This window comes from Ascidiella aspersa, chromosome 3 (assembly GCF_963924565.1).
Source record: "Ascidiella aspersa chromosome 3, kaAscAspe10.2, whole genome shotgun sequence".
NCBI lineage: Eukaryota > Metazoa > Chordata > Ascidiacea > Phlebobranchia > Ascidiidae > Ascidiella > Ascidiella aspersa.
In genome coordinates, this window is record NC_139449.1 from 29644171 (window position 1) to 29671048 (window position 26878).

The following is a 26878-nucleotide window of genomic DNA, read 5'->3' on the forward strand; positions in this document are numbered from 1 at the left end:
GTGATTTTTGATTTTGACAATTTTGTTACTCTCTTTTCCTCAACTTAAATAAATAAACAGATTTCGCGCGAATGTGCGAAGGCATTCTTTCCTTGGGAATTTTATCCTGCTGCCGTTAACGACCCACGCTTAGCTGGATCGATATATTTTTGTATTTTGTTACGTTCAAAGAGATTTGAACAAAATTACGTTGTATGACTCATTTGTAACTATTGAAGACTCGCTTGTCAAGACAAAATTACTTTTTTAACTAACGGGCAAGTTAAGTCATACAAAGGCAATATTTCTGGGTAAACATTCACATTTTTGCCTAAATACACCGCAAGGAAATCAAACTTTACATAATGATTTATTTGATTTTCTTATAAAAAGCAGGTATAAAAAGGTTGGCAGTGGTAAAAAGCAGACTTTGGTACAGGAAAAACGAATAAAAACCAACGCACTGCAAAGAACATTATAAAAAAAAACAATGCAAATGTGAAAAACTCTACAGTGCTATATTACATTACAAAGCAAGAGAAACACTGACGAAAACGTATTTATGTAATTAAGTAGACCACATGTTGAAAATGCATTTGCAAACCAAATCATTCGTTTTTCACGAAATTGTTAACTTATTTTAACAATAATATTGCTACAAAGATTCTAAAAAGAAAAATAAAGTACTAGTTATGTGAAAACGGTAATTCATTGTAGTGGTCATTCTGATAAGACAACAACAGAAGAAAAGATTATATAAAGTTCATTATATGTAATAACGTAAAAAATAACAACACCAAAATGAAACTTCAATGTTTGTGGATTTCACCAAATTTTTAAGCATGTACAACGCTTCCCAGGGCCCAAAAAGGTCAAAACTATGTATAGGCAAAAACAAATAAGCAAAGCATATAAATTTACTTCTGGTGCTTTCCTATGGTGAAGTGAAACATAAAGTCATGCTTGTCATTGCACACTGCGCCACAGATGTTGCACTGAAAAACATTTGACACAGAATGACAACCCATATGTAGGCCGTACATTATGTTATCGGGGAAAACAATCTGGCAATGTTCACACTTCCACTCGGCAGTAGGTTGTGGCTCATTATGCTTGCTACTCAGGTTGGGCACGGCCTGCAGATTTTTCGATATCACTGATTCATTGGAGTCGCTTTCAACCAAGACAAATTTTTGCCCTATACTTGATGCCGCGCCGGTGACATTTAAAATGCTAAAATTAGACTCTGGTTGTCCAGTGGAGGGAGGAGTGTCGGAGGACATATCAGATGTAAACGTCCGTTTTCGCTGCCGCGGCTCTGATTCTTCTTTGACCATTGGAATGCTGTCTGATGAGGAATCGTGCAAGTTGGTGCTGCCGAAAAACATTGATTTCTCCTGTATATCGGCCAGAGTGCTTTCCGCTAGATTTTGCATTATTCTCGTTTGAGAAAAGCCACCTGTCGCACCAGTACTCTTCTGTGTCCACTGCGAGCTGGCCGCTATGTTATAGGCGGGTGGAGATTGAAACACAGGTGAGGATAAAGATCCATGGAAACTTGGAGTGCACAACGGAGTGTTGCTTGTCATTCCTTGCGAATAGTTCATGTTCTGTTCAACAAAGGGATTCAAACCGGAAAATTGGCCGTGTGTTCCTGGAACCATTGTCGGGAGAGAGAGTTTTTCTGCGCCACGCCTCTTCAAAAAGGTGGTTCGGTGCTTGTTGAACTTGTGCCTCTGGATGTTACGACTGTCGGCAGTTCTGTGGAATATTTGCGTATTACATACAAATAAAATTATCAACAATTACAATTAAGGCAAGATCTCAGGTTAGTTACAGTCGTATAAAGTGCTGTTTCAACCACCCATTTGAAGTTTTGTTATACATTGGAGCTCAACAAAAATGAACTGCAGTATTTTTAGCCAGATGCTGATAATAAAAATTTCAAAAATAACAATTTTGCATTTTCTTACTTGTAATTGCACAGATTGCATTTAAATGGTTTGCTTGCTGAATGAGTAAGTATGTGATGCTTTAGGTGATGTTTTAGTTTGAAGTGCTTGTCACACAACGCACATTGCCACGGCCTTTCATCTGAAAATCATATAAAACCATAAAATAAAGATCAGGCAACAATTCTGTTGTCTGAATAAAAAAGGTAAATTATTTTAAGCTAATAAAATTATAATTCAAAGATAAAAGGTGCTGGTCTAGAATGGGACTTCTTTTAACAAAAGGAAATGTATCGAAATGAGAACATTGTCAAACTTTAAAATTGAGAGATAAATATGGGAGAGTAAATATAATAATAATTGCTACTATATTTACAGTTTGGACGATTGGTTTTTAATTTTTGGTGACTGATCGGGGCTGTGCCTAAAAAAATGTTGTAGGATTTTAGACCACCGTCAAAAAACTCTTATTGTTAAGATACAATTCATACTTAGTTATGTGTTAACAACTGATAAAAAACTATTCGTTTTTGTTTTGGCATATTAAAATAGCAACATTATTATATATCTGTTTGCTTTCTTTGTCCCCAAAAATGTGCAAAACAAATATAAAGTTTTGTAATTTAATAAAAACAACATTTTTTCAATAAATGGTTTTACAAACTTGTGTGAGTTTTAAGGTGAATTGACAGGCTGCTTTTCCATGCCGTTGAAAAACTGCACTGTGGACAATGATATGATTCTTTAACAGATGACTGTTCAAGCTGCGACTTATGAAGTGGAGTAGATGCAGAAGTAAAAATTTCAGCATTTGTTTGGGAAATAACACTTGGTTGAGATTGGGTTACAACCTCATTTTGACTGTTTTCTGGAGATTCCATTGTGTATATAAACATCAAACAACAACACTTTTCATCAAGCCTAGCACTTTATTATGGCATGGGTAACATTCTGTAAAAAATCCAAACAAAAGCACAAAGGGTATAAAAAAGATCTAAAACAACTTTATTAAGTAAAAGCAGAATATACTAACTTAAGGCAAATGTGCATCTCAGTTTTGCTTAGAATCTTAATTCAAACTCCAGGATTAGATCCCAATTTAAACAATAAAAAAACATAATATTATTATTTTATTAATTCTGTAAAATTGTTCTGGTTTACTAAGGCTACAATATAAACACCTGGTAAACCCAAACATTGAAAAGAGAGCTATGACTAACCTGTTCTTTAACTATCAAGTTGTTATTATAAACGCAGGACTTTGTGGTTTGTTAAGAGCCGATACTCGCCTCTTTAGATGTGAAAACACAACATATTGATTGCCTAAGACTATGAGTACAGACAGTTTTGGGCGCTCAATACTGGATAGCATGTTTCATAGCACAAAACCACCGCGTGGATTTTTTGTAAAGTGCAAGACAAAGCTGTTGTTCAATAGATATTACTTACGTAAGGTAAGTCAATACATGTTTGACACGATAAAATTGGGCGCTGGTCTAGAATCCTACCACAACGAAACACCATTTGGGTTAGGGTGCGGGTTAGCGTTTGGGTTAAGGTGGGTCAAGTATTATTATTAAACAAACAATATATTAATACTTGACCCACCCACACCCAAACGCTAACCCGCACCTTAACTCAAATTTTGTGCGTTGATTTTAGAACTGTGGTAGGATTCTAGACCAGCGCCTAAAATTGTAACACAATGTTGCAATTTAAACTGTATTCAATATTTAGTGTTAGGCCAATGGAGACATTAATAAAAACCGATGCAATACAAAGGATTTACAAGTGGTAGACACTCGACCGATATATTTTTTCCAAATAGCAATCATCTTATTGCATTGCCTCAGGCTATTGTTTTTTTTTCTGAAGTGTCAAGCAAGTTTTGTTTGTTTTGTCTGCTAACGCTAGGTGGCGCTTAAGTCGGAATACTGGAGTCATTTTTGGTTTGACTGCTTATAAAATGGCATTTGTGGAACAACATTGTGATCAGAGCGTCTATTCTGTCAATAAATCAATAGATTTGTAGTCTTAGAAAATAACATCACCATAATCGGCTCATTTAAAAAAGATAAAGGCCATTTTGTTAAACTTTTTTCCCCGAGCTACAAAATATCCTATTATCTTCTTAAGTCGTGAAACCTGCATTTTTTTCTTATCTAAAAAAATTCCCGGGTGTTCTGTAAAACTTGAACGATGGATAATATTTCTGAGGTATTTTTGCGAAATCGGAAGTTCTCGTCATACTCGGCGCGACATTTATTAAAAGTACAAATAACAGCGTCAAATGCAGCGACGGGGCGCGTGCGCGGAGTGAAACTGGTATAAATGTGTACAAGGACAAGAAAACACGGCGGCGTACAATGGAGACAAAAAACAGGGCACCACACAACAGCTTGTCCGTTTCATACAAAACGAGCAAGGCTGGAGAGACAATTGCTCCCAAGCGAAGACAGTGGTGTGGGCGACAAGGAGTCTCTGTGGAGCGGCGGCAGTTGTAGAAACGGGACTTCTAAAAAAAGGATGGTGGTGAAACGCCGGGTTTCGCTCATCACGCGTTCTCTTCTTCTTCGGCGTGCTTGCGCTTTACTCCACGCGGTGCGTCGCCGGCTGCAGAACCAAAAAAAGTTTAATAAATTGTAAAAGCATCTTCTTGGGAGTTTTACATTAAACTAATGCTCCAGCATATTTAAATCGGAGTTTCACCACTTAAAATACACACATTGCCACTTGTTTCCAGTTTTTACATTTTCCAAATAAGCAAAGATGCAAAAACTGACCTGCATCTTCATCTTCTTCGTCGATTTCCTCATCCGCTTGTTCCTCGCCTCCCTCGTAATCCTCATCTTCCTCACTGTCTTCGTCCTATTGTAACAAAACAATGCTGGCAAATTTAAAACATAACAGTTTACTTATGGAGTCATTCAGCTGTTGTTAAACAACAAGTAACAACATGCAATCGATTCACATGAGACAGTGTTTGTTATTTGCACATGGTTTTCAATCTGCCGGTATTAAGACACAGTGTTGTAATGACTTATGACTTGACTTAAGTGCACATAAGTCACTGTTTTCAAATGACTTGACTTGACTCAAATCATTTTGGCAAAATGGCTGGACTTGACTCAAGCCTTTTGGACAATTTACTTGTCTTGACTTAAAGACTTGGGTTGAAATGAAGTGTTTTCTTGAAGTATTTTTTTATAAAATTGCGTTATTTATCCTAATCTTTGCACATAAAACAAGTTGCTTGCAATATGTTGCATTTTTCTTATTTTTTAGTTCGGTTATTTTTCATAATCGTATAAGATTAAAAATTATAATACTTCAACATATTATTTTTATGCCAAGGACATGACTTGCACCACTGATGACTTGGACTGGCTTATTTATACAAATTGTTTACAACACTGTTCAGACGTGTTTACAAAACATAGTTTAAAATTACGATTATGGAAGGCGAACCTGAATGTCAGCACCATCGAGGTAGGCAAGATCATATTCCTGTTCTTCATCTGATTCTGCGTCGCTTTCTTCGTCGCCATCTTCCCCATCCTCATCACCGTACTGCAACTTAGCATTTTGAGGAACCTAGAATGGCAAATAACATTACTGTCATTAGTAAACATTATTACCAGTTTTTAGCAGGGCTATGAATTTCAACTATAAGTTCAACTATAGTGGCAGATTGGGTGGATATCCACTCATAGGAGCACTCATACACCAGCAATACATGGTTGGAAAATATTCGACAATATGCTAATTCCAATATTCCACCTTTACAAGTTACATTTTGTAACATTCGCGATTTTAAATTTAGTACTGAGCGTGGGACTCGGGACTCTAGGTCTTAAGTGGCCTTACTTGTGTCCCGAATCAAATTCCAGAAATAAATTTACTCTGTTGAGTCCTGGTCCAGAATCCCAACCCATCTCCGCAACCCTAGTTTATGTACATAACAAATTTCTGAAATCTACATTATTGCTGTGCAATTTTTCACTCTGTTTCTAATGAAAACACACACATACAAGTCTGGTTCGAAATAAAAAAAATAATATGGTATAATATTCTTTACATTTACAGTATGTAAAGAGTTCCTAACTTCACTCAGGGTCATTAAACGGTTATTGCCAACACTTTAATGCAGGAATTATCCAATCACCTCCTCCACGTTGGAGTGGTTTGCTTGCTTCTCTTCCGCTTCATCTTCATCCTCCTCTTCTTCTTCTTCTTCTTCTTCTTCTCCATCAACAATATCATCTTCCTCGTCAATTTCATCATCTTCATCTTCGTCCAGTCCATCACTGTTATTAACCTCGCCATTCTCTTCCTCTTCTAAAACAAACAGAAGAAACATTGAAAAGTTAGTACAATGCAGACGGAGCAGCCAAAAAGTGTTTCCTCTATGTAAACATTATACTGTTTTTTTAAAAAACCTTGTCCGGACACCCAAACCCACCGCCCTCCCCCCTGGATACGCCACCAGATAGCTCATTCAGCCAAAATACATGGTTGGAATATATTTAACCATGTATGCTATTCCGCTTTTACAATATATTTTTTGCGGCTATATCAGTTTGAAATTTGATACAGCTGCACATGTCGGACTTAAGACTCTGGTAGTTTTTTCCAGTCTTGAGTCCGACTCTAGCAAAACAAACCGACTCCGTTGAGTCCCAAGTCTGACTCCACAGCCCTGCACATGTTCATCAGTAAATCAGTGGAGTTGTCATCATTAGTCAACAGTACATTTATTAAATTTATACAATCTTTTAACTTACCATCAACCTCATCTTCGTCTTCCGAATCTAACACTTCCTGATCATTGACATCGAAACCGTCCAAGTATTGGAGGCTGGGAATCAGCGCGAACATCATCTCTCGATATTTGGGCCATTTAGTCACTTCACAGTTGGATAAGTCCAAGGTGGTTAGGTTGGGAATTTCAGCCTAAAAATATTAAACCATTAGGAATGAAGAGGTTCCAAATAAACAGAACAAGATAGAATAACTATCAACAAAAGAGTTTGTAATTGAAATACTTAAAAAAAGAAAATTTTATTTTCTGCTAGCTTATTAGTTAGTTAGTAAACTTATTCATCAGAACAACAATTAGATTAAGTCTACAAGGCTTACCAACGGTTCCAGAGCGTCCATTGTTTTTAATCTGTTTTCACTTATGTTTAAATTTGTGATGGAAGTACATCCCTTCAGACATGACAAGGTGCCAGAGATACGATTCCCACTGATGTCCAACTGAAAGGAGAACAATAACTTGTAACCTATATGACAGCATCACTCGTTTTATGATATCATATAAGAGTAGCATATTCGCTTAACATTGTTAATATAATTTGCATGACGCGTTCATGTGTCAAACTGTGACGTCATAGTAATATTTATTACGTTAAACTTAACTAACTCGGGTGCTCCAAAAACGTTTTGTAAATGTACTGACATAAACTTTTTAAAACAATTAATTAAAAAAAATAGTTTTAGGTGCTTACTTTTTCGAGACTTGGTAAATCGGGAAAGCCCTTAAGGGTGGTAAGGCCAGCCTTGACCATTGAAAGACTTTGAAGTGCCGTAAATTCATCTGTCAGGCCTTCCGGTTCACCTGTGCTTCTGCAGTTGTCCAAGTTAAGCTCCGACACCTAAGTGCACGTGTATACGTTATACACATTATCGGATTTAAACAAGAAACAAGTTTTACGCTTCACTTTGAACTACTTCGCCCTTATTTTGTTTTGGTTAACATTTTAAATGCAGCGATCGCAGCAAAATATCCCATGCGACAGAATAAATTGACAAATGCTTACGAAATTAATATCGGCCAATTCCGGTTACTTAGAACTTAAAACAACAAAAAAGATCATTAACCGCTAGTAGTGCATATTAAATCGCTCTTCGATGAGGCGTTTGTCAAAATAATCGATTTTTGCCATTGTCAACGCATTTCCGCTTTGTTCAAAACGCAATAACGTGCGAAATTAATAAACACTCTTCATTCTAATCTTGTACGGGTAATTTAACTACAATTTTAACCAAAATGGTATACATTGTAGATGACAGCCTAATTACACAAACCATAGGTATCGTAAAGCGCCAAACAGCGTGGATAAGTGAAACTACAAATGTATAGATCTGCAAATCAAACAAACACCTTGTACTTTATAGGGATGTCGACTGGAAACTGTAAAACGAGTTTAGGCATAAAAATCTAAACGTAAGTTACATCTGTGAGAAATAAAGTGTCCATTAACTTTGAAAAACGTAATGTTGGTACAGTCCTTCGCATATCATTCAACAAATAAATATGGCTTTTAGTCTTACTAGTGTATTTTTATTACGTAAACAATCGCCTGACTAAACAAGTCATCATAACATAGCATGACAGCAAATAGTGCTTGCAATGTTACGGAATTAACGACCGCACTAGTCAGCTTATCTGTGCGACAGTTAATTGATCTTGCACTTCAAAGGTATTTTCTCATTTAAAAGTGCGTATAATTTGTACAAAGTAGCAAACAACAAACTTACCTCTTCTGGACTTCTGCCACGACATTCTAGCTGTATTCTTTTCAACATGGCTTCTTTTGTGCAAAAACTGAATTAAAACTCGTCAAGAATACAGCAGGAATCACAATCGTAAAAGACACGGCGCGCCGTTCGGACAGTCTGGTTAGAAAATACTACGCGATCGCACTTTGCTATACAAAGCAACCAAACAATCTTGCTTCAACGGCGAGGCAGCCCGCGAGAGCGCATTGGCGACTCTCGCTCTCTGTTTGTGTGTGCGAGAAACGAGCACGTTCAAGGCACACCCACGCTCCTCGCGCACCGAGCGCGGCTTTATCCAGCCTATTCGCAGCGGCCAATCAAATCGGCCGGTTCGAGCACGTGCCGGGTCGTCGGCGGGCATCAAAGCGTGACGCGTTCGAGTCGAGTGAATTTGTTCACGTGCTGAAAGCGTGAATATCGATCTCGTTGTGATCTATGCCTGTTAAGCCGGCCAGCAATTATCTTACGGCGGGTTGGTCACAGAAACCAATTTTCGGCCAAATGCGCTTGCTGAATTAAGTGATGAAATAAAAATGTAAATATATCTTACGGCCAGTGCGTAGCATTGTCGTTTTCGACAACTGCTTGTACAAGTTTACCTTCAAAAATCAGCTTACTTTTAACTTGTCATATGTTTTAAAATTGTATTGTATATCTGCTTGGTGCAATTAAATTAGGTTTATTAGTTTTTACTTCACATATATATCAGAAAACACTCGATTTAGGTTAAAGCATATAGATTTGTACACATACTATAAGAAAACATACACAAATAAAGTAGAACAAAAACATAAAAATATGCAAGAAGTAACCTGTCAACTTTGAAAAAACTCAGTAAACAAAGACTAGACACACAGAAAGCAAAATGTTTAATCCTAAATGTAATATTTCTTATATTTGTATTAAAAACTTGCTCGAAGGATTACTATGGGTTATCTTTCGGGCCCAGCTTACTTTATAATGAACAACACTTAGTGCTAAGTCAATAAACCATTTTTTATCAACCGTTACCAAGTTGGTGGAGAAATATTTTTGTTTTTTCTTAGCTTGTCCGAATTTACGGGAATGCGGACGCTGTTTGCCTTGGATTTTTTTTAGTTCTGCAGTCGTGTGCCATCATAAACAACCAGTTATCGTTTAAGCACACGGCCTCACATAGAAACACAATACGTTTTGCAACAAACAATCATTTCGGAAATATGCACAGGTACAACATACATAACATCTTTTTTTAAACGAGTTGAGAGATTATATTAAAATTAATTAAACTGTTAAATTAGGTTCAGGCGTCACAATATTGCCAAACCAAACTTTTAGTCACCAATAATATTATTAGGCTGTTAGTTATTTTAATTTGTTTAATCTGCCTTCAAACAGTAGGCGGATCGCTGTTTAACTGTTCCACCACCTTTTAAAGGTTAACAAAAGATCCGACAGCCTTCAGCATAGACGTGATCAGCTGGCGAGTTAAATCAGACGATAAAATTAGACGACGGAAGCATCCCAATATCGCCCCAAGAGACAAATTCAAAAAAAAAAAAGTTCGGTAGTGCTAAAAGACCTTATCACTCTCGTCCGACTTTTTCGTCGATCGGAATGATCGTGTTTACATCGACGTTTCGTTTCATTGCTTCCTGCTTCTTCAGCAGTTTCATCCTCCTATGGCGGATTAGGAGAAATGTAGAGATGATGCAGAGAAGGGTGACGCCCGCCAGTGCTCCAACGGCGATCAGCAGATTGTCCCGTAATTGTTCTGTCAACGAAATCGCATGCGTTATTGCTTTAGTTTATTTGGGTCAATTAAGGTTTTAAGCTTTCGTATATGGCTATATTGCGATTTAAGTTCTGTTGTGTACGCGTGTAGATAACCGCCCCATGTAGTTATCAAGCTTGAATATTGAAGTTGATTGCTGATGTGGGCAGAAATCAACCTGAAATAATCTAACCTGGCATCCTAGTGTGCTAATCCGTATAAAAATCAACTTTTTGCGCTTTTTCAACAAAGCAATTTATTAAAAAAAATTTTGTGATAAATTTGTTTGGAACACTTTGCTTTACACGCGAAACTTTTATTTAAGTGTTTGGCAAGCACGAAAATCACTCGCCTGCTTTGTTTCAATGCATGTCCTGTCAAATAAAATTGCTACATGTTATTCAGCGCAGTGAACGGTTAATACCTACTCTCTCCTTGATCGTTTTTAAATCTATATGCTCGATGCTATTATTAGGGGATTAGATAAATCGATGAAGCAACCACGGGGAAACGGCAACTGAGTCTTAGTTCGATCACAGCAGGAAAGTGATATAATACTTAGGTATAGCCGGGCAGGCAACATTAATGCTCGCACAGGAATTATTCTGCTTGAAAATTGACTGGTAAAATTAATGATCCGAGTTTAATTGACGCCCAGCTCTACCATCAACATCATCTCAACAGTAAATTGAACCACAACAACCTTATGTGGCATCGTTCCAGTCTACGAGTAATTGTTGCATTCTGAGACTGTGTTAGAACTGAAGCACAAACAGCATACCTGAAAGCTCCGACGCATCGTCCCTAGGTAGCGCAGGAGAGCCGGTGTCGTCACTCGTGACGTTGTGAGCCTTCTCATCCACCCCGGGTAGCAATTGGTGGGGTTGCGCGACCACACTTTGAACAGTCACTGTGCGTGAAACCGTCGCGGACTCCGGCAAAACGTCCGCCGGTGAATCGTCTTCGCTGCGTCGCTTCCTTGAAGAGCACGCCTGACGTGAAGCAAGTTTGAAATCTAAAGTTAGGTACCACCTTGCTCGTTAGCCGGAGGTTCGCCACTTTTGCGAAACTAAAAACACTAAGCGTCGAAAATTTTAGGTTTTGCTCTTAATCCATGCTTTATTTGCGCCAAGATCGCTTTGTTTTATTGACATAAGCGATCAATAAGTTATTTTAAATAGTTGTCACATTTCACCAAATAACTTTAAAGTTGAATATTCACCACAGGTTAACACTTTGTTGGACCTTGCGCCTTTTTGTCATTTCAGTAGTTTAAGTTCCCTGGCTACACAATCAGTCGATAAAAATAGACAACGATTAAGCAAAAGCTATTGTCCTGTTTGGTGTCACATTAAAGTTACCATTTGATAATCAAGTGGTATAGTTCTCCTAAAAATGCCTTCCTCAGTCGTTAAGGTCTTTTCCTTTGGACGTTATCTAGATTTTTTAATTTACTCGCGGTCGCCACCTACCGGCGCACAGGTTTCGACGCAGAGCTTGAGTGAGCAGAAGAGCGTCACAGTTGGGCTGGAGGCAAACTTGAACACCTGGTAGTTGAACCTGGCATATGAGCCTTGTCCGTTCGTCATCACTTCGATAGATTGACTGTCCGCTGAACATCTGCCAGCAAATATTTACTATTTGTTATAGATACCAAAATATATAGCTAATGAAAAAAACAAGTTTTGCTCATCAGTTCTTTTGTAGATTAAATCGTACTCCAGAGATCACATAGAAGGGAAGAATTTTAGTATAAATACAAAACGGCGAATGGGTTGGCGATATTATTGAGCTTTCTGCTGTAGCTAAAGTAGCTAAAATCCTTGCGGGTCGTATAAAGCAGTGTTTTTTACCCAATAGGTCGCGACCTCATGTGGGGTCGCCTAAACCTTTTATGGGGTCGCCATCACTCATCAATAACTGAAGTTTTAGTGATTTCATTGGGCTTATGGTTTAAACGAGCGTAATAGGTATGTTAAAACTATTAAAAAAATTAAAAAAGCCGTGTTCATGTGTTAACTTTAAATCCATGTGGTAGTTTAAACTTCTCCTATAGTAGTGTGGCAACAGTTCTCTGAAATTGTTAACTTAAGCATGATATTCAATCATTTGTTTATGAGTTTAAAAATTACTTATGAGAAAACAACCTAGGGTCGCATGTAAATGCTTGTTTCATTTTATATGTAATTGTGTTGGTTAATAATAAGGTTAATACCACTGGTATAAGGGACAACATAAGTTAAAACACGGAGAATAAAACACACGGCTTATGCGGGTGTTCTAATCAAAAATAATTAATAGTTGCGTCACATCCCGAGGCTAATTTGGGTACAAAACCATGCTACGTCAGTGGTATTATCCCCCGGTGCGCTTCACTAGTTTCGAAACCACACCGATTCGAGCTTCCACCTTCGCTATAAATAGGATGAGCATTTGTTGTATCAGGGCGACATACGTCAAAGACGGCGACCACTCCTTGTGTGTTTCGGACTTAGGATTACGTCAGTGCTGTAATTGTGACGTAAAGTTTTCGTGGCATATCGCTATTCAGGTTGTTCCTATTTTAATAGAGTATTTTGCATCACTAACCCAACAATTATTTTTACGTGTCGCACAAAATCTCTAAGGACCGCATTTTGTAGATTTTCTTCATAATGTAAAATTTTAATGTTTTCAACTAAGACTATTATGTTTAGGAACTTATTGATGCCTGTTTACGCGTAAAATTTAGGTAGAGTTCGCAAATTTACGAAGAATTGAATTTTTATTTTAAAGCCGTTTGTTAGCGATAGTGATTGAGGCCAAAGCCTAATGACTTCTTACAATGTGTTTACCCACGCAAAAAACAATGCAGACTTCGCGAAAAAAGCTTTATTGCAGCAGTTAACAGTAAGCATTTGTTTTTTTAATGAGGATTTTTCTCACGTTTGACGCAGTTTAGCACGGGGATTGCGTATTTGTATCTTTATATATAAAGTTTTTTAAATGATGTTCCACCGCATCTATTAACAGAACGATGTTATACCCTTTCATCACATACCCTTTCACCAGCATATTTTAGTGTTAAACAAGTCTGTCACTTAACAACTCACAAGTTGAAATTTTTTGGACATTTATTAAAGACCCTCGGGAGTTAAAAGGCACTATAGCAGCCGGACTTAAATAATATACAGGCGCTTTACACAATATATTATAAAAGAGTAATCAGGTGGCACTATATCTAAAGATAAATTGTATTAAAATCTTGACAGGCTTTCAATGCAATTTGTCTTTATATATAGTCACTGGTGCAACCTGATTATCCTATTTAGAATTAGTCAACTGCTGCCCTTTACAAAGATTGGTATTTTAAATACGGAAACTTGCATTTTAAACAGGACAAAACGATGCGTTGGCAATGTTCTTATTTCCATTTAATCTATTAGAAAAAAGTAATAAAGATTGCGCATTTAGCCATGGACAAGGCCTTGTACTGTAGCGCTTTATTATAAAAAATAGGCTGCGAGATATTAATTTATAACCCAAGACCCAGTCAAGTCATTTGTAAAAGAACTAAAGTCCAAGTCAAGTCGTTTTGAATCAATATCTAGCCGAGTTCAAATCAAGTCATAATACGAGCAAGTCAATTTCAAGTCAAGTCCTTATCATTAAAATTTAACGTTAAACTATTAAAATTAGCAAACTCCTCCGATTATGAGCAATAACTCAACTAAAAAACGAATACGCAAAGCGCAACACAAAGCAAGCTTATCGTTTAACATGTACAAATTGAGATAAATAGCCCAATCTTACAAAAACAATGTCAAGTCATTTTTCCATAAGAACCCCCTCATTTGTCTAATCTAAAGGACCATAAGACTTAACTAAAGTCAAGTCATTTGTCTAAAAGAATAGGTCAAGTCATTTAACACACAATGACTTAAGTTATTACAACACTGGTACACTGCTTATCGCTAATCTATAAGCAACTTCATAATTATATTGTTCCTGTATACATAACATTTACCCGGGATTGTTGATGAGATTGTGCACGGTCGGATCGCTTGCCGATGTGGTGGGTGTCGCCCAGCAGCGAGACAGCACGACTTTGACGACTGACGATGCGTAAAGATCGGCGGAGACCTAAACGGATCACGGGAATTTGCGTTCAGATCAAATACATACTTGGGAATGGCGTCGCAATTTCGCGAGCAATCAAGGACAAAAACAGCTCCAAGATGTAAGTGTGTTTGTCAGCGATCCGAGGGACGTGACATTCATTAAAAAATTGTGTAAACAGTGCATGGATAAGCACCAGTTGCGATGTGTACGAGACAGGGGCATGATTTATTCAGTTGTTGACGCACTTCCCGAAAATTAGATGTTGTGAGCACGATGACAACTTAAGCTGCTCTCCGATAAAAACAGGCTTAAACCGACCCTTTCGAAAGCAATATACCCGAAAATTGGCAAGCCGCTCGCTTATGGATTCCAGCAGGTGCTTTTTGTCCTATTTCGGAAAAGGCTTGAAACGACCCTTTCGAAAGCGCAATCGGAAATAACCGAAAATTGGCAAATCGCTCGTTTATGGATCCCAGGTACTTTTGTCCTATTGCGATACATGGCCATCATACATAACATATTTAACTCCAAAATCCGGTTTCCGACCAGAATCGATACGAATAGTATTCAGACACTTAGTTTCTTTTTCTTGTATAGTATCATTGGTGACCTCATCCTAGTAACTATTCCACTAAGCCTAAGGTATCTATCGAAACATCGCAATCCCGAATAAAATTCCCAAATATCACATCAGTTTCGCCACCTTAAACTATATTGGATCTCAACGTTTGTCCGTCGCCCATCTCATAATGTTGTCGGTCATTTCAAGTTTTTCAACACGCATTTGTCTAACAATAAAACAAACAAAAAAACAAAGAAAATACAGCACGATGATGGTGGCTACTTATTTTTTAGTGAATTACAAATTTGCGCTTGCGGTTTTGTTAAAAGATAGTAACTCGGCTCTGTTGACGACAGAGCACAGCAAATATCTTGATTGGCGCCCGGTCTGGATACCTCCATACGACACCCTATAGTAAAAAAGGTCTTTATGTTTTGTTTGATTGGAAAGTGTTTAGGAGAACTGACTTAAAAGGGCCGCAAATGGTTTAAAAATCTTAACCTTAAGACGTGAAGACCCAACGGTAGTAGCCGAGGCCGCGCCGTCGCACCAAAGACAGCCCACCCCCTAAACCAGCGGTTTTTAACCTTTTATATCTCGTGGCCCCCTTAGCAAAGGCTTTTAATCCTCGTGGCCCCCTCGATTATAAAAGAAATTGCTAGAATTTGTGGCGGCATAATTTCTTTTTATTAAGTTTTGAGGGTCATAATGACGTATTTAACATCACCACGGAGCAGTGCAGATTTGGGAATTTTCGACATTTGATAACACAAAACCTTGTTTGAGCTTTCTGTAAAAACGTATTTTCAATAGTAAACATCTGCAAGTATGACTATGTTCAATTCAACTATTCTTTGTCCTTTTAAGCTGGCTTTAACACAATTAATTTTACACATAATTTATCAATGGAACAACAACAAATCTATCTCTACGCCAAAATGGTAATATCGTTATTTGACGTTTTGTGAAAAAATGTTCAACTTTCTTGTATAAGTTTTGCTATCATTCTAACTTGCCGTTTACAAATAGTTAAAATGCTGGTTAAACATTCTGAAGAAATACGGAGTAAACTAGAAAAACACAAATGTTGGTTGTAAGTGACGTAACAAAGTTTGGCAATTAGGCGACAGACAAAGAATTGCAAGCTTAAGGTCGACTGTTGCAAAATTCCCACGAACAACAGGTAGTAATAACATGTAAGAAAAAATGCGTTACAATAGGTCAATGTTGGTTTAACACTACAAGTTTGAGTTTAACTGAAAAAAATGAAAATAGTCACAAGGTTTTGCAATACCACGACATTGCTACAGACTTATGCTCGCCCCCCATGACAGTTCCGTGGCCAAGGGCCACGGTTGAGAAACCCTGCCATAAACCATTTTATACACAACGAGATACAGTTAGTTTGATGTGCATACCTGGACGTAGAGCCTCTTGTCAGTTGCCACCGTCAAGTCCCCGGATAGCTCGTTTGCGAATCCCGAGTCACTGTATAACCGCATATCGGCCTGTACGGTGACTGCTTGGGCGACCCCACACAGTAGAAGGCTGCTAAACGTCAACATTAGGACGAATAGCCAAGTGACATTGTGTCGTGATGTTGAGGTGGACGGAAGAAGAGATTTCGGGCCCGCGGCCCTTGGCGACGCCTCTTGATGGGCATATTCAAGGCCCAGTTGCCTTGTATGACGATCCAGGAGTGCTTGGCAGCGCATGTGCTTTGGCGGTTTCGCCTTGTTGCTCTTCAGTAGAGCGGCAGAACAAGTGTGGAAAACGTAACTATAGGTAACTTTAACTAAACATGCGATGAGATAAAACAAAAAATAAATTGACAGGTTGGTGTTATAAGTGACCTAAACCTGAAATAGTAAATGATAGTCGGATTGTTTTCAAATCGATTGCTGACCATTTTTTTTTACAAAACACTGTAAAAAACTTCAAGCCCCTAACATCCAGAATTTATTCCACGGACACAAAATATATATCTAAATATTAAAGTGGCGTGGTATGATAGAATGTGGAATTTTTGTGCATAATCAGTCGCTATAGAATCAGATCAGTTTCAACAAAATGTATGAAAAAGTAAAGTAATAACAAAATACCATATTAGACGGACTTAATTAAATGCCACAGGCGCTGGGAGTAATTTAGTATTCAATTATAGGTTAATTCGTACTATTTTACCACTTGTATCATTGCGTAATGCACACACGACAAGTTAGTCGCAGAAGTTTAAATTGAAAGTAATATCGCAGTAAAGTTATATCACGATTCTTACTTTACGCACAAACACAGTCCTTAATGATCGAACGGCATCGCTTTTAAGAATACAAATCACGTACAAAAAGTATCAAATGTTACTAAACCAAACGAAAACATCCTCATACGAGTAAAATCTGTTGCTGTACTAGTACCTTGTTTAAACTAACAACTGTTCTAACGTTAATATTAGAATAGCACCATTTCACCTTGTTATAACCCATTCGTCCCCTGTATAAGACTTACACCTCGAAACCAAACCAGAGCGTAATAAATAGCCACCCTTAATTCTGGCGATCTGAGAAACCCGTTTTCAGTCAAGCGAGCCGGCACACCTTCCTCAACCCGTTCACTTCGAAAGGCTATGGCTATGGAACTTCCCAGGCGTTAAGTTCCCAACACGTACGACAAATGAAGAAGTCGCGTATGATCGCACTTCGATTGCCTTTCACTAGCACGCTGGCGTTGACGTGAAATAAAAAGAATTAACATCATCATGTGAGGTGTCTTTTGGATTTGAACCGACAACAACCTTGGCCTTGCTGATGAAAAACAAGTCAAGATTGTGGAAACGAGGGTAAAAAAATCATTCGGAAGATATTTCTCATAAGGTTTCTACAAAGAAGTTGCTTCAAATTCACATTACAACACCAAAACAAGTTCAAAACCTAATTAGTCTAATCTATACCTTAAGTAAAAAATAACTCTGTCATTTACCCAAGCTAAAAACGTAAGCCAGTTGGAATCATTCCTTGTTTTATTTAGAACTTTATGAAAACAAAAAAATAAATTTCGGACCACATTGCACTGCGTGAGTCCACTCTCATTTTACCCACCTGCCTTTTTACAATTCAATTGTTTTATTTATTTTTCGGGTTGATTGACTATCACTTCTGACCGGAGTTCAGGACGTGCTAGTCAATGCCTGAATTGAATCAACTTAAACCTGACTTAATTATAGCTACAAAGTAAAGGTTGTCCACACAGCTTTGTGACCTATAACGTTACACCTGCCCTATACAATATGCCTGCTTGTAGTCTTGCAAACCAACCACAAAACAACACGACCAAACCTTTCAAAGCCTGCTCTGCCGAAAGTCACCCATATACCCATACGTAGATCACATGGACCTACGAGCTTTTGTTCGGGTCTTACTGTAATCCTGGCCGACCGTTTCAACAAAAGGCAAAATACTTCGCAATGCCTAAGACATTAAATTCTGCAGAGTATGGCAGGGGCTATGGGGTAAGGAATTTTGTTGGCACAGGTATTCGCTGCTTCGGACATTGCGTCATAGCCTTTTAATAACGTTAAATTAATCAACCGTCGTATAAAAAAGTACAAAACCAGGTTTGACTTGTTAATCATTTGCAAAATTGCGACTGAGTTTATGTTTATATATTCCGATCATAATTAGAAGAGTTTTATAATGTTTTATAGTTCAATTTACAAACATGTTGATCTAAAATAAAAAGTATTGCGTAATCCATATAAAAAGAAAGAAAACAAACTTCAACTAACGTTAACAAGGTACATCAATTATCCCGCATGGCCTTCGGCTGATGAGATCGCCATAAGGAAGACAAGAGTCGCTGATTGTGTGACACCAAATCAAGCACCAACTTGTTTTGCAAGCAAAATAAAGCACTAAATTAGTCATTCAAAAAAGTCGTTTAAAGCAGCAAGTGTAACACTCTGTACTTCATGGAAATAAGGGATTTCTGACAGCTTTAAATTTGAATAAAGTTTAAAATCCAAGTTGGATAGTGTTTATACTGTTCAACGTTAAAGCAAGGTAAGGTAGGCCAGATCGTAAACACTAGTTTCTTAAATATTTTAGGAATACTTGTTTCGTTTGCCTTTTTCCGGATGCAGAAATTGCATCAGTGTATTTATACTATTTTACCTTACAAACAACACAGACAAGCGACGTTTATACAGTTTTTGGCATTTTTAGATATAAACGACTTATGTATCTTAGAAAAAAACTTGCATTACCAGTACTTCGCTAACACATTATAAGCATAGATAACAAAATACTGCGTTTATCGTAAAAAAATTGCCCAGGATCAAGACTTTTTGTAATTGCAGGCACGTACATTCTGTTAATTAAACGTTATGTTTGGTGTGGTTTTAAATCTATAAACAATTATTTATATACAGTGGTTTGCATTTGGCATGTTTAATTGTGCTAATCAATATTAAACGTATTAAAGTGTAAAATGTAGGCGCTTTGGCCAAAAGTAGTACAATGTTTAAATATGTCTCACTTCAAGAAAACGTTATAAAAAAGTCTCTATTTCAGCTGTATCTGTTTATATTGTGACCAAACATTTCTGAACGTCTATAACTGCCTTTAAGGTCACCATGGAATCTAACAGCGAAGATGAAATGCGACCACTGCTTAGCAAACGAGAGAATATCCCCGCTTCAAAGACCACCAAACCTACGATATCACCTGTTAAAAGCATCGTCATATCCAAGTGAGTTTTCACCTTTGTATGGCATTATGGACGTTTTACGCCAAGTAAACTTGACCTCTCATTAAAATATGTTCAAAATGTGCCATTTATTTTAAAATATTTACTAAAAAAGATCGAAAGCCCAGTCCAATTTAAACAAACTTTCTTAACTGAATTTTTACACAATTATATTTGAGTTTGCCGTACACGAACGCCCTTTGTTCAAAGTTCTATGTATAGTTCAGCAGCAAAATCAACTGTAACAGAACACCCCTACTGCGCATTCCAGGTCAAAAACAAGGCCTTGGGAGTGGACATATAGTCAGCCTTTTTTTAATTTGGTCGGTTTTACTTGAATTTGCCTCGTCGTTTCGACATACGCAGAGCAACGAGGTGTGGTTAACACGCTCGAATTGAGGCGAATGACGTCAAAGACGATTCGCACAATAGGCCACCAAGTCTTTTAGCCAATCTTGCGTAATTCGCTCGCCTCGGCGAAATATGGTCCTATCAAAGCCATTAAAAATCTGCATGTAATGAATTCGTTCGAAGCGCAATAAAATGGATTCAGAATAAGTTGGCGAAACCACCATTGTTAATATTTCTCCTTAGACTGTGCCTATTTTCGGTTGCAGTTTCTTAGAAAATACTACTGTGCTTAATTCTAAGAAACGTGCTTATTTTTTAGTTGTGTGCTTGGTTTGTCTAGTTTTATAATTTAGTAAGCCCACCACAGTTTATATATATTTATATTGCATGGTTCTTATATTTCTTTCGTTTAAAGGTGATCAAGTTCAAAAAGTTCGATAAAAATATTAGCCCACAATCGTAAATCGTGACGGTTATCCGACCCCGTTGGCCAGGCTTTAAAATTATCTTTCCCTTTATGAAAAAAATGGTGAATCCTGGCCGAAGGCGCCATGTTTCCCTTTTAATTAAAAGTTTTGCCAATTTAACCAAACAAACGCTTTTGCGCGATTAAGCTGTTTTAAGCTGTATTTTCGCAGAGTACAACAAATGTTTTTAGGATTATTTATATTTGGATGCCCCTTCCAAAAAAAATCCTGGACCCGCCCCGAGTTATCAATAGCGTACTTAGTTTTTCGTAGAATAGCGTACTTAATTTTCATAGTTTACTGTTTTTCTCGTAATGGCGTGCTTATTTTTTTTTTTTTTTATGGAGTATTGTTTTTTTCGTAGTAGCGTGCTTATTTTTGGTCTTTTTTCGGCAGCAAAGCAAATACAAACGTTGCAAATATAAATGCTTGATAAGAATATGTCAACAATGGCCAATTTCTGGATAGCGGTGTGGTGTGTGTAATGCATAACAAAAAAGGATTTACCCTGAAAGCTACATCGCAATAATGCATAAATTATGAGTTTTGTTTCGGCTGTGTGCATGTGTATTTACGGCACTTGGGTTTGCTAATAATGAGTGCGTTTTGCCGTTGAAATTGTTTTGACTCGCGCTTAAACTTTGAAGGGCGGTTATCGTCATAAGCTACACTAAAGAAGGAAAGATGTTAATGCGCAGCTGCGTTTTTTTAGCCGACTAGACATGCTTTATTAGCACTAAACTGGGCGTGTTACACCCGCTTCAATTTTTGTCATTTAATTGCTAAGAAAGTTGAGACTTATAAACCGATATCGAGGAGAAAGCAATCAAACGTCAATAACGACCCTAGCCGTTTAAGCCGAGATTTGTTTATTTAAATGACGTCATATATATGTATTCGTATTAGTCATCGGCAAATCAACAGAAAAAATATTTTGGTGATGCAATATAGAATAAGCGATGAATAACATTTTTCCAACTTAAGTGCACCTTATTCGTCTGATGCCATAACAAACAAGTGGTAATTTGAGAACAAGCCCAGTCAGTCTGTCTCAATACTTACCAACACACGTGGAGATGATGTTTAATTTGGCAGTGCGGCACCATTCTGTTTTTTTTTAACAGTGTACAACGAAAAGCCGTTATATGTTCTAGTATTTGTGTATCTGTGTAGACTCCTATAGTGCCTTTGTAGAACTAGAATGCATTAAGTCAGCTTAGTCACTCTACGATTAGGTGGCAATAGAAAAGTATAGGCTGCTAGTTAATTTTTCTATAACATATCTATGTGATCGATGTCAGCATGTTAAGTTAGTCAAACAAAAGGGGTCGATTCAGTTATGTTATCTTGTACCTTTCGATTAATAACATTACTCATGATGGGTATGATTTACCGTATTTTAGCAATAAATACCAAAACTGTTTTATATATAATTGTTACGTTAAACTATTCCACAACTCCACTTCACGGCCTGTCGGCAGCCAAGCGCTACAATGCGTGTCTTTTAATTGTATTAAAATAAGCAAGTAAAATAATAAAACACTAAAACGAAGAAAAGCGGCCAACGCCTAAAAAGGTGACAGAAACGTCAATTCCCAGGGTTTCTATAATGATTCTCAAGCTAGCCCCAAAACACGACTACCAACATTGGTTTTCGGGTACGCCAATTACAACGAGAGGAAAAAAGGTGTGTGTGTGTCAAATGTAACTAATTATTAGGTGCCAACGGAAAACGTGATAAGATAAGAAATAAAGCGTAAAAGGTGAGGTGCAAATGTGGAAAAGCGATATAATTTACGTGAGTGAGAAAGAAAGAGGTAAACGAAAACACGCGTTCAAACGATAAAACTGAGAAACAATAACGCACACACAAACGAAATAATCGGTGCAACATCATTGCTTACATCACTTTAAAACAGGGGTTCTTAAACTGGGGTCCATGGACCCCCTGGGGGTCCGTGAACTAGTTTTAGGGGGTCCATGAAGGCCTAGTTAAAAACTAGTGTATATACTTAAAGCAATCAATTTTTAAAAGAAAACACTTCAATTTAAAATTAAACGGTTTTTGAATGGATGTATATTTAGACTCCATTTAACTTTCGCATTTTTCGAACCGAAATAACAGAGTCATGAAGAATATTTGTTTTGTGACGTCAATTCATGACGTCATTTTGGAGCATTTCCTGTCTAGCGGGGTCCATGCAAAGCAAAAAAAAGTTAGGGGTCCGCGGTAAAAAAAGTTTCAGAACCCCTGCTGTAAAACAATGGGTCAAGATCACAGTTTAGGCTACTTAGCTATTATGTACTATTATCATACAGGTAACGGTTAATGTTAACGCACAAAAGTTCCTTAAAGCCTTTCGATAACTAACTAATAAATTTTAAATATTCATCAACAATTAGGCCGCTAATAAAAAAATGCGAAATTTATGACTAATGTCCTATTACCACCCAAGCTTAGGTTTCTTTAAGGTTGATAACCAGAGTTCTCTAGTTTAGTTTCCTGCTTTCTATTAAAGGGTTTTCCAAAAAGGTATGCACCTTCTTAGGTAAATAAGGGCCTGTAGTTGTTATTTGCTCTTATGTGGTATTGGTTGTGTTATTGGAACAAAGTTTGACTATTTTATAATTAGGGTGGTTATTGCAATTCGGAAAATAATCAGTTAGGATTGAGCGTTTCGTATGCTTGCGGTGGTGAATCGATTTTTGTATATGTTGTGCGACCGCGCATGCCCTTTCAGCGGTTCACAGAAATAACCTATGCGACGTCAATTGTGATGTGGCCATCCTGATATTCTAAATTAAAAAGGAAAGACAATCGTCATTTCTGTAGAATGCGAAGACCGATTGCGGATATTTGTTTTCCAGCTGCAGGTTGTGAGATTTTAGTCAGATTTTTTAAAGAAAAAAAACTTTAGGGCGTTGTTGTGCTTGCAGGGTCTTGTTCAGATTTGGTGTTACGTAAAAACGTGTAAGAAAACACAACTTTTTAGGTAGTACAGCGCCCAGAGTAGTTTACACCAGGGTTTCCCAAACTGTGGTCCGCGACGACTGTACAGGTGGTCCGTGGCGATATGACAAGAAACTAAAATGTCGCACGTATACGTTGTGCAGTACGCACTCTTTCATATATGATTGCCGCAGTTATTCACAACTTAATAATTTCGAAAGCTTTTGCTATCCAGTATTATAAATCTTACTTGTTGCGCCCCTCGTATTCCTCGTCTATGACGTAATAATATAATACGATTTGGTTTTGTTGAGATCATTCCAACCGTTTGCCTACGCAAAAGTTAGTGAAACGAAGCAGAAAGAATCAATGGCATTCGTCCCATTGATGTTGTCAGTTTCGTAAATAATTAAAGTTCGGTTTTATTTATTATTTGCTTTGTATTGCGGTCCACGAAAAAACAGATTTACAAATAGTGGTCCGTGGTCCAAAAAAGTTTGGGAAACCCTGGTCTACACTATCAACGAATTGACTGGTTTTAGCTGTTTTGCAAGATCTCCCGGTCAAAAAGCGGCGAATTAAGTTATACACACCGAGTATGAACTTAGACTCGCTCAGCGTAATGTTCTCGTCGTCACAGGCCAATTATAAATTTCTTCATCTATGTATGTAGTGATATAGCCTCTCGTTCAACAGTACCAACAAGATAAGGAAGTCCTTAAGTTAAGAACGTTTACGGTAAATAAAGAAAACGCTTCATAGCGTCTAAAACAGTGGTTATCAACCTTTCATGCCTCGTGCCCCCCTTCCAAAGGCTTTTTATCCTCGTGCCCCCCTCGATTATAAAAACAATAGCTAGAATTGTGTTTAACGTGTTTTCACTTATTTTGTTTCATCACGTTAGTAAAAAAACACTTCGATTGAACGAAAGCCAACGAATAAATACAAATACACTTAAAATCCGAAATCAGGTAACGTCGCTTCCTGGTCAAACCATATTATTTTGGCAGAAATAACATCGGCGGCATCGTTCTTCCTTCGGGGATGCTTTTAACTCTCGCACCATTTAACACAAAACCTTGTTTTAAGCTTCGTGTAAAAACGTATTTTCAATAGTAAACTTCTCTAAAAGTATTGGCAATTCAACTATCCTTCGTTCTGTTAAGCTTGCTTTGACTTGCCATTTAACACAGGGGTCTGCGGGCAGTTTAATTTAAACTGTGTAGCCTTGTGTACGACGCATTTTATAATAACAGCGGCAACGAGTGTTACACAGTAAGGTATGCCATTTTGCAGTTAAAAGGGGGCCTGGGTCTAAACTATACATGTTACATTCGATACAGGAAAAAAAAAAGAGATTTGCACACATCGCCAAAAAAAGTTGCTTTTACTTAGTTGAAAAAGTCAAAAATAATGAGGAATGGCCTCGTGCTCAGTTTGTAATATTGGTCAAGATTTGCGTTGGCGGGCCGGATTTGGCCCGCGGGCCGTTAGTTGCCCACCCCTGACTTAACACAATTAAATTTACCACAAAATTTATTCAATGGAACAACAAAATCTTTCCGACGTTTTGCGAAACCATATTAAACTTGCTTGTATTAGTTTTGCTATCGTTTGAACAAACTAATTAAAACGCTGGTTCAACGTTGCAAAGAAAAACTGAGTAAACTAGAAACACAAAAAAAGTGTTGGTTGCATGTGACGTAACAATGTTTGGTAATTTGGCGAGCAGATGGCAAGTATAGTAACGTGTAGAAAAAAATGCGTTACAATATCAAAAAAGGTTTAACCCTGCAAGTTTGAGTTTAACTACAAATATTAAACATAGTGACACGGGTTTTGCGATACTACGACATTGCTACAGACTTATGCTCGTGGCCCCCCAATGACAGCTCTGTGGCCCCCCCAAGGGGCGATTTTTAAGGAAGTTATGAAATCCCTTTAAGAGGTGAAATGTTTCAGTGGTATTGACTAACACTTCGTTGGCATGTTTATAGGGAAAATTTTACTTCTTCAACGACAGATAGACACTTCTATTTATATGTTTCCAAAAAAATCATAGCGAACAGAAGGTAATTAATTGCAGGTATGGGGTTTGGTTTTATACATAATCAGGCCGAATTAGTCTTGACCAAACTCTATAGGCCTACGAACCGCAAGGTAAGATTCTTTTCATAATACTTTTTTTCTTTAAAGACCGTAGAAAATAAAATTGTAAAAAACATTAAAATTTAAGGTTCCAAATGGCAAAAAACGGATAAAATGTTATGGGGGTAAAATTTATTTAAATCGATTTTCGTCAACTCGAAGATAACAAAATTTAAGACTCCACCTATTATTTAGGTATGCAAATTTATAAGTGTGCTGAATGGTTCAATTTTTGCATAGGATATTTAGACGTTTGGACCACCACAAGGTATCGGGGAAGGCAGGTAGCCAGTACCAAAATTAAAAGCCGAAAAAAAAATTTCCAAAGTCGCCCTCATATACCTAGCGACTATCTCATATCGTGCCTTCAATTTGGCTTTAAAAATGCCAACTTTAAAGTGAATAAACGTTTCGGACGGTTAACACGTTACTTGACAAGAAAAAGGTTACAACAAATTAACTGAATAGGTTGCAACGTCAGAAGCTTACCCTTTTTTTCATAGATCGATTTTTCTCGGTTTTTAACTATAGTAACGTTTGGTTTTACTTTTTAGCCTATTTTAATTTAAAAGAACCGCCACTCTTTAAAGATATCGTAAAGGCGTCCGCCACCTAGTTTTTTTTTAAGTTTAAGAACCACTTGGACTATACATAATAACAGCAAGACAAACTGCCTATAGTCCAACCACGCGCTGCTTTTCCTAAAAAAACAGCGCGCGAAATACGACGCAATCGTCCGACGACAGCAGCAGTAAAGTGATGATGAAAAGAACGGTCGGTTTCGCAGAAGGCGTCTCGATCGTGCTCGGCATCATCGTCGGTTCCGGTATATTCCTATCGCCGGCAGGTGTCGCTGTTAATTCGGGCTCGGTCGGACTGAGCCTGGTGATCTGGACACTATGTGGCGCCTTCTCGGCTTTGGGCGCTCTTTCTTTTGCCGAACTGGGAACGACCATTCCGCGATCGGGTGGTGACTACCTCTACATACTGGAGGTGTTCGGGCCGTTCATGGCGTTTATGAGGTGGGTTTTTACGAAGGATAAATGCATGGCGGGAATGTATATCGTTCTATCAATGTTCATTGTTTTCAAATATTTTATTTCGGAAGTATTTTGCTCCATTAAATATGCCTTTGTGGATTTTAAGCCCGTTTGGGTAGGCATAAAGCGAGTTATACTTTGGATTGGATTAATATAAAACCGAACAGAGCCGGGGATCGTTAGCAGTATTACTGTATATCATATGGAATTGTTATTTCAATAATACGTCTTCGTATAATTGATGTTAACTGGTCGTTCTCGACCTTTATTA

General features: G+C 37.6%; 4 protein-coding genes across 4 annotated transcripts in view; 1 reads left to right on the forward strand and 3 right to left on the reverse strand.

The window, feature by feature from the left end:
• Positions 1-809: 809 nt before the first annotated feature.
• Positions 810-2878, reverse strand: LOC146161472 (uncharacterized). The gene is made up of 3 exons (XM_083385356.1): positions 2596-2878; positions 1953-2073; positions 810-1740 (listed from the first exon to the last, which is right to left on the reverse strand). The coding sequence occupies exons 1-3, from the start codon at positions 2825-2827 to the stop codon at positions 897-899; spliced, it is 1197 nt and encodes a 398-aa protein (XP_083241482.1). The 5' UTR covers positions 2828-2878; the 3' UTR covers positions 810-896.
• A 1530-nt stretch (positions 2879-4408) lies between these two features.
• LOC146161473 (acidic leucine-rich nuclear phosphoprotein 32 family member A-like) lies at positions 4409-8667 on the reverse strand. The gene is made up of 8 exons (XM_083385166.1): positions 8475-8667; positions 7442-7588; positions 7071-7190; positions 6716-6884; positions 6097-6269; positions 5400-5525; positions 4715-4799; positions 4409-4544 (listed from the first exon to the last, which is right to left on the reverse strand). The coding sequence occupies exons 1-8, from the start codon at positions 8520-8522 to the stop codon at positions 4486-4488; spliced, it is 927 nt and encodes a 308-aa protein (XP_083241292.1). The 5' UTR covers positions 8523-8667; the 3' UTR covers positions 4409-4485.
• A 231-nt stretch (positions 8668-8898) lies between these two features.
• LOC146161474 (uncharacterized) lies at positions 8899-16766 on the reverse strand. Its single transcript, XM_083384747.1, has 5 exons — positions 16330-16766; positions 14255-14370; positions 11721-11868; positions 11030-11240; positions 8899-10248 (listed from the first exon to the last, which is right to left on the reverse strand). Exons 1-5 carry the CDS (start codon positions 16624-16626, stop codon positions 10061-10063), a joined length of 960 nt encoding a protein of 319 aa, XP_083240873.1. The 5' UTR covers positions 16627-16766; the 3' UTR covers positions 8899-10060.
• A 2772-nt stretch (positions 16767-19538) lies between these two features.
• Positions 19539-26878, forward strand: part of LOC146161475 (uncharacterized) — a 28196-nt gene continuing 20856 nt past the window's right edge. The window contains exons 1-2 of the mRNA XM_083385167.1: positions 19539-19654; positions 26281-26589. Coding sequence (XP_083241293.1) covers positions 19539-19654; positions 26281-26589 — 425 coding nt within the window. The remainder of the gene's footprint in view (positions 19655-26280; positions 26590-26878) is intronic.